The sequence below is a fragment of the Aureococcus anophagefferens genome (assembly GCF_000186865.1).
Source record: "Aureococcus anophagefferens unplaced genomic scaffold AURANscaffold_3, whole genome shotgun sequence".
In the NCBI taxonomy this organism is placed as follows: Eukaryota; class Pelagophyceae; order Pelagomonadales; family Pelagomonadaceae; genus Aureococcus; species Aureococcus anophagefferens.
The window spans coordinates 2,837,406-2,845,391 of NW_008705563.1; the positions used below are offsets into that span (position 1 = coordinate 2,837,406).

Genomic DNA, 7,986 nt, shown 5'->3' on the forward strand with positions numbered 1-7,986 from the left:
GGTCGGGACCACCCGAACCGGCGGTTGATTCGCACACAGGCGACGACGCGCGCGCGGGCGCGGCCGTCGCGCTCGCCCGCGCGGAGGCGCTCCGGGGCGCCGTCGCCGCGGACGCGGCGGCGGCGCGCGGGCCGGAGCAGGCGACGGCCGCGCGGCGGCATTTCGGGCGCGCGGCGACGGCATTGCGCGACGCGCGCGCCGCGTTGGCCGCGCGCGGCCCGCTCCGCGCGGCCCTGCGCGGCCGCGTCGCGTCGGCGACGGCCGACGTGCGCCTGCTCGCGGCGCTCTCCGTCGCCGCGGACGTGCGCGTCGCGCCGAAGCACGGTCTCGGCGCGGTGCTGAAGCTCCGGCCGCCGATCGCGCCGCCGCGCGACGACGCGCTGACGACGCACGGCGTCGCGGCGGCGCTCCTCCTCGGCGCCGCGTCGACGGCGTCCGACGCCGCGGCGGCGCTCGCCGTCGCGCCCGCCGACGAGGCCGACGACGCGCGCGCGCTCCGGCTCCGCGCGCTCCACGGGGCGCACGCGACGCAGGCCGCCGCGCGCGTCTTCCCGCGTCCGCGGCGCCTGCGTTTGCGTGATAGTTTCTTCCTAGGTACGCGCTCGCGGCGTCGCGGCGCGCGCTCTCCGGCCCGCGGCCCACGGACCCGCGCGAGTCGCGCGTCGCGCGCCGCGCGGCCGACGCCGTCCGCCGCCGCATCGCGCCGGACGTCGACGACGTCGTCCTGCTCTGCGACGCGCGCGCGGAGCGCGACGCCGCGGGCCGCGAGCCCCGGGCGGGCTGCGAGGGGTGCCGCGTGGCGTAAGCTGTTTTTTTTGTGGATAGGCGTGCGGCTTGGCGAGCGTCGAAGTGGCGAGAGTCGCCGAGAACTACACTCACTTGATCGAGTGGACGTGCGCACGATGAGCTCTGGAGATGCGCCGAAGGACTGGCAGATAAAGCAGAAGGAATACGAACAGAGAATGGCCCGGGTGAAGAACGCGAAGCTCCGCACGCTTTGCACAATTTGCGGGGCGAAAGCGAAGCTCCCTTGCCCGTGCGGTACGACGCAGTACTGCTCAGTCGCCTGCCAGAAGGTCGACTGGCGCGAGCGGGGCCACCGCACGGCGTGTAAGAAGATCCGTGACGACCGGGCCGCGGAGGCGGCGCGGGCCGAGGCGCCGACGCGCGCGCCGGAGGAGGTCTTCTACGGCCCCGCGCCGCGGTCGCACGCCGACGAAGTCCGCGCGCGCATCGCGGCGGAGCACGAGGCCGCTCGTCTGCGACGCGAGGCGAACCCGGACCGGGAGCCGCTGTCCGCGCGATTTGGAGGGCGGTGCCCGATCTGTCTCGAGGAGTGGGACGTGAATGCTGCCGAACAATTTCGCGCCTGCTGCTGCCGGCTGGTCTGCAAGTCGTGCAGTGACAAGATCGGCACCGGCATCTGTCCCCTCTGTCGCTTGCCAGGCCCAAAAAGCAATGCGGAGCAGCTCGCGCGTCTTCGCCGCCACGTGGAGAACGAGGTGCCGGAAGCGATTTCGTTTCTGGGAGACGCGTACCGCGAAGGTTGGTACGGCCTCGTGAAATCCGATAAGAAAGCCGCAAAAATTTGGAAGCGCGCCGTGGAGCTCGGGGACGTGGAGGCGATGAATAACCTTGGCAGATTGTACGAGAATGGAAGTGGCGTCAAGCTGGACAAGAAGAAGGCGGAGCGGCTGTATCGCACGGCCGCAGATCGAGGCGACGCGGTCGCGCAATCCAATTTAGCGGTTTTACTTGATTCTGAGAAGCAACATGAAGAAGCGTTCCGGTACTACGCGCTCGCGGCGGATCAAGGCTATACACGTACAGAGTTTAACCTTGGCTGCTGTTGCAGGGACGGAGAAGGCACGGAAGTCGACCTCGGCAAGGCCAGATTCTGGTTCGAGCGCGCCGCTGCCAAGGGCCACGAGGCAGCTACAAGGAGCCTCGCGAGTCTCGACGCGCGAGTCTAGCCTAAGTCTTCACGCCGCGTCGCCCGAGCCCGAGATGCTGCGCTTGCGCGCGGGCGAGTCGTGCTTGGCGCCGCGGCGTTCCTCTCCGCGCCGACCTTCGCGGTCCGGTGCCGCGTTCCTGAACGCGAAGCCCGCCTGGCGCGAGGCCGACGCCGCTGCCGAAGAGGGGCGGGCATGAACGCGATGCTCTAGGGGTTGCCTAGGGGTGCGCGGCCCTGGGGTAAGATTTTGAGCGATTTTGCCATCTGGATCGCTATCAGCAGGACGCCGCCGGTCAAGGACGCGCGTAGAGTCATGTCGTGGCGGGAGAAGAAGTTGGAGTATGAGAATCGCATGGCCCGAGCGAGGGGCAAAAAGCTCGACACTCTCAAGACCTGCACGATCTGCGGCGCCGACAAAGCGAAGGCCTGTCAAGGATGCGGCACGACGGCCTACTGTTCGACGGACTGCCAACGCATCGACTGGCGCGACCGGGGCCACCGGAAGGTCTGCAAGAAGATCCAGGCCGCAGAGGCGGCGCGGGCGGAAGCGCCGACGCCCCCGCCGTCGCCGCCGCGGGACGTATTCTACGGCCCCGCGCCTCGGTCGCACGCCGACGAGGTCCGCGCGCGCATCGCGGCGGAGCACGAGGCCGCTCGTGTGCGGCGCGAGGCGAACCCGGAGCCCGAGCCGCTCTCGGCGCGGCTCGGGTCGCGGTGCCCGATCTGCCTCGAGGAGTGGGACGTGAATGGGACGAACGTGATTCGTACCTGCTGCAGCCGGCTGGTCTGCGAGTCGTGCCAAGAAAAGATCGAAGACGCGTGTCCCCTCTGTCGGTTACCGCGCGCGAAAACCAATGCGGAGCAACTCACGCGTCTTCGCCGCCATGTGGAGAACGAGGTGCCGGAAGCGATTACGTTTTTGGGAGACGCGTACCACCTCGGTCGGTTGGGTCTCGTGAAATCCGATAAGAAAGCCGCAAAAATTTGGAAGCGCGCCGTGGAGCTCGGAAACGTGGACGCGATGAACTGCCTTGGGTTATTGTACGAGAATGGAAGTGGCGTCAAGCTGGACAAGAAGAAGGCGATGAAGCTGTATCGCGCGGCCGCAGATCAGGGCTTCGCGGTCGCGCAATCCAATTTAGCGGTTTCACTTGATTCTGAGAAGCAAAATGAAGAAGCGTTCCGGTACTACGCGCTCGCGGCGGATCAAGGCTATACACGTGGAGAGTTTAACCTTGGCTGCTGTTACAGGGACGGAGAAGGCACGGAAGTCGACCTCGGCAAGGCCAGATACTGGTTCGAGCGCGCCGCTGCCAAGGGCCACGAGAGAGCCGAGAGAGCTAATTCGGCCCTCGCGCGCCTCGACGCGCGAGTCTAGCCTAATTTATCTTTACGCCGCGTCGTCGCCCGAGCCCGAGATGCTGCGCTTGCGCGCGGGCGAGTCGTGCTTGGCGCCGCGGCGTTCCTCTCCCGCGTAGTCGCTGTGGCCGAGGGCCATGAAGGTGCCGCTGTGGTCTCTGCGCTTGCTGACCCAAGTATTAGCTCGTAAGTTGGAGGCTATGTAGAGCGGCTATGCACGTGTTGTCAGTGCACCGATCAAAACTCAGATTCTGATAGCCTGGATTTAAAAGTCAACATTTTTGTTGAACTTCAGCACTTTTGTTGAAGTTAAATCTTGCGATTTCCTGACCCGAACCAGCGACCGCGCGCAAAAAGTCATCGCAAACGTGCAATTAACGCGTGAATATCATCGAGCTTGCTTTGATACGACCATAACCCAATTTTGGCCGTGATTTCAGCCCGCGGACCTCCGCGACACCGCGCGCGGTCGACGTACAGCCTCTATGGACGACTAATGACTCTGGCTCCGCCGGCCGGAATTCGATGATTGATATTTATTAATTAATTTCGTACGGGTGCACCTAGATGTACGTTGATCGGGGCACTGCGTGTTGTCATGGAGGCTTCATGGGCGGCGCGGGCGCCGAAGGACGCCCGCCGCGTCCAGCGCCGATAATCTGAAGATCTTGACGCGGAGGCGGCGTGCCGGGCCTCGCGGCGACTGTTTACGCCGTCCTGACCCCCAACGCATCGGTCTGGCGGTAAATTAAGAGCCGTTAACGGTCGGGGGCGGATGATGTCGAGGCCGCCGGGCATGCTGGGCGCCTCGCAGCTTTTGAACGGGCCCACGAATGGGCAGACGTTGGACGAGCCGCCCGTCGAGCGGTCCTACTCCCTCGGCGAGTCGTGGTCCGGCGGCGGGGCGTCGACGGCGTCGGCCCGGGACTCCCTGGCGTCGAAGCTCGCGGAGCAGCGCGGCCCCGGGTCCCGCGCGACGCGTCGCGGCGGTTTCGCGGGAGCGGTCGGAGGTTTCGTTCGAACGGCTCGCGCGCGCGCGCGTTCGGGCCCCGGGGCCGGCGCCCCGTCGACCCCCCGCCGCCCGCAGGTTGACCTTCGACGAGCCGGCGTCGTTCTCCGCGGCGGCGGCCGAGTACACGCCCGCGAGCCGCGTCGAGGCGCCCCGTCCGCCGGCGCCCGAGCACGAGCTCGGCGCGTTCTTCCTCGCGCCGGGCCAGGAGACGCGGAGCCTCGTCGTCGTCGACTGCGTCTGCGACACGAACCGCGTCGTCGAGGCGGCGGGCCGCTTCGGCGCCGTGTCGGGCGTCGACGACTCGCGAGGCGCCCCGCGTTCGAAAACCCCATCTCACGAAACCGCCGGACGCGTCGCGACCCCGCCAGGTACGCGGCCCTCGGCGTCGTCTTCGTCCAGTTCGACGACCTGCGCGCCTGCGGCCAGGCCACGGCCCGTTTAGGCGGCGACCTGCGCCTCGACGCGCCGGAGGCTCGCTGCCACGGCGTCGTCTTCGGCCCCGCGCCGACGTCCGTCGTCATCAGCGGCCTGCCGCTCGCGACGGCGGAGCAGGACGTGCGCCACGTCTTCAGCGCCAACGCCTACGGCGACGTCGCCGCCGTGCACAAGTGGCGCGACCAGCACCGGCCGGAGTCGTCGAAGTTCGTCGTCGCCTTCTTCGCGCGGTCCGACGCGGAGCGCGCGGCGCGCGAGCTGAGCCCCGGGTCCCGCGACCCGGCGGCGGCGGGCGTCACCGTCGACTTCCTCGATCTGGACGACGCCTACCGCGTCCGCGACGGCGACCTGCGCGACGCGCTCGACCGCCTGTCGCTCGCGTCGCCGCCCGGGCGCACGGCGGCGGAGCGCGCGGGCTCGCGCCGCGACGAGGCGCCGCCGTCCTGGGGGCTGCACGCGGAGCCGTCGTCCTGGGGCGGCGACGGCTGGGGCCTGCGGCCGGAGCCGTCGCGGGAGCCGGCCTACGGCCTCGGGTCGTACGATTCGCTCGACGACGGCGCGCTGCCCGCGTCGCGGTCCGAGCCCCGGGTCGGGTCGCTCTTCGGCTCGGCGCTGCCGAGCCTGCAGCGGTCCCAGTCCGACGCCTGGGGCCTGGGCCTCGAGTCGCGGCAGGACGCGCTCGCGGGCGCGCCCGAGGCGCCGCAGCTCGCCGTCGGCCCCGACGGCGCGCCCCTGAGCCGCCGCGAGCGCCGCGCGGAGCGCGCGGCGACGCAGCGCGCTCGGCGCGGCGCGGGCGACCCCGGCGCGCCGCCGCCGGCGGACCCGCGCCACATGCACGGCGCGGCGACGCACGGCGACTTCGCGTTCGACCAGAACAAGGCGGCCGCGGGCGGCGACGCGCGCACGACGCTCATGGTGCGCAACATCCCCAACAAGTACACGCAGAAGGCCGTCCTCGAGGAGCTCGACGTCAAGTTCGCCAACACCTACGACTTCTTCTACCTGCCCATCGACTTCAAGAACAAGTGCAACGTGGGCTACGCGTTCATCAACCTCGTCGTCTCCAAGGACGCGCTCCGGCTCTTCAAGGAGTTCAACGGCCGCCGCTGGACCTGCTTCCGCTCGGGCAAGGTCTGCGCCATCACCTACGCGCGCATCCAGGGCAAGCAGGCCATGATCCAGCGCTTCCAGAACTCGTCCCTGCTCAACGAGTCGCTCGACGTCCAGCCGCGGCTCTTCTGCTCGCACGGCCCGAACAAGGGCGCGCCGGAGCGCTTCCCGGGCGGCGCGCCCGTGCCCACGGCCGCGCAGCAGGCGGCCCAGGCCGCCGCGGCGGCCAACCCGCCCAAGGACGACGGCGGCGGCGGCAACCGCCGCGGCCGCCGCGAGGGCCGCAACCGCGGCGGCGGCCGCAACCGCGGCGGCGGCGCCAACAAGGGCTGATCGGCTCTCCCATGGACGGGCGCCTCGGCCCGTCGCTCCTTTTCAAGTTTACGCCGTCGGCGCTTCGGCGCCGACGGCCACCCCTTTTCAAGTTTACGCCGTCGGCGCTTCGGCGCCGACGGCCACCCCTTTTCTCCTTTTCAAGTTTACACGCTCATCGCCGGCCGCCCCGGCGGCCCGCGAAACACCGCCACCTTTTACGCGCGACCTTCCGCGTCTGCCTCGAGCCCCGGCGAGGACACCCCCGTCCGGGCGGCAGCTCCCTCTCCCCTCCCCCGAATCGCGGCGCGCCGGCCCACACGGCCCCCCGCCCCGCGCGTTCCTCTCGCGGCGCGCTCCTCGCCGAGCGAGCGCTCCTAATCATTAGCCCCCCGGAGCGCAGGGGCCGTCGCCCGGCGGGCACGCGTCCGGCAGCCGGAAGCAGGAGCCGAGGCCGCCCTTGGTCCAGAACCGCGACGGGCCGAGGAGCGCGACGCTGGGCTTCCGGCCCGTCGCGCCCCAGGCGAAGAGGAGCGCGAGGCGGAACCACGTGGAGTCGTCCGCGCCGACGAAGCCCGCGGCCTCGGACGCGACGACGAGATTCGCGAGGCTGTTGGCCGCGAGGCGCCGCGCGTCGCCCGGCGAGAGGCCGTGCTCCGCCTTGTTGGTCCGGTTGAAGTCCGTGTAGCGGAACGTGAAGTTCGGGAACAGCTCCGCGTCGCGGACGACGGCCGGGTCCTCGGTCATGAGCCAGACGTCCCTCACGGTCGGGAAGCGCCGCGCGGCGGCGTCGACGACGGCCGCGAGCCCGACCTCCGGCGCGCCCGGCGCGCGCTCGCGCGACTTGTCGCCGTGGCGCACGTGCGCCGCGAGGAACGGCGGCCCCGGCGGCGGCGCCGCGGCCGCCGCGCGGGCCCGGAGCGCCGCGTTCGGCCGCAGGAGGTAGGCCGCGGCCGCCGCGGACTGCTCGCAGGGGTCGGCGACGCCCGCGAAGCAGGCGTGGTCCGCGCGGCGGCCCCTCCGCACGCGGTAGTGGCCCCAGAACCGGTCGAGGCTCGCGCGCGTGAAGACGGCGCCGCCGCCGACGGGGCCGGGCGCCTCCCACTGGTCCGCGTGGGCGTGCTTCCGCGCGCCGAGGGACAGCGCCACGGCGCTCTCGCGCGGCGTGATGGGCTCGAAGTAGCACGCGTGGCCCTCGGCGCAGTCGCCCGCGTAGTACCAATTCGACGCCGGCGACAGCGCGAGCACCGCGCGCGCGTCGAGGGCCGCCACGAAGGCCGCCGTGAGCCGCAGGAAGCGGCACCCGAGGCCGCAGCCTCGCTCGTCGTCGACGAAGGTGAGCAGCGGCGCCGACGCGTTCGCCTGCGCGCCGGCGAGGCACGCGACGCGCGACGCCATCGCCGCGCTCGCGTTGTTGTCGTTCATCGCGGCGCCGCTCATCGCCGCGGCATCGGTGCTGCTCATCGCCGCGGCATCGGTGCTGCTTCACGGGGCACTTATGTGCCGCTCATGGGCTGCCATGCGCGCTTCACCATCGCATATGTGCTGTTTCGAAGCCGACGTTCCACCTGTCCGTGATCTGTGTCGTGAGACGCACCTCGTCGTCGTCGCGGCGCGTCCTCGCGTCGACAGCGTCGTCGTCGGCGGCGCGACCTCGCCGGCGCAGGCGCACGACATAACACGCTCGGCACGCCACCAATCGATCACCAACAGACACACACAACACAACGATGATGCAGTGCCTCTGCCCGTGCATGCGCGCCGGCACGAACGCCGAGAGCTCGAACCTGCTCGAGGCGCCGTC

General features: G+C 70.3%; 2 protein-coding genes across 2 annotated transcripts; both read left to right on the forward strand.

The window, feature by feature from the left end:
- Positions 1 to 1,574: 1,574 nt before the first annotated feature.
- AURANDRAFT_4677 (hypothetical protein) lies at positions 1,575 to 3,290 on the forward strand (the record flags this gene model as incomplete). The annotated part of the gene is made up of 2 exons (XM_009035293.1): positions 1,575 to 1,953; positions 2,881 to 3,290. Coding segments are annotated over 2 exons (789 nt in total), but the record flags the coding sequence as incomplete, so codon positions are not given.
- A 2,373-nt stretch (positions 3,291 to 5,663) lies between these two features.
- On the forward strand, positions 5,664 to 5,999 carry AURANDRAFT_16762 (hypothetical protein; the record flags this gene model as incomplete). The annotated part of the gene is made up of 1 exon (XM_009035592.1): positions 5,664 to 5,999. A coding segment is annotated over one exon (336 nt), but the record flags the coding sequence as incomplete, so codon positions are not given.
- Between the last annotated feature and the right edge of the window lie 1,987 nt (positions 6,000 to 7,986).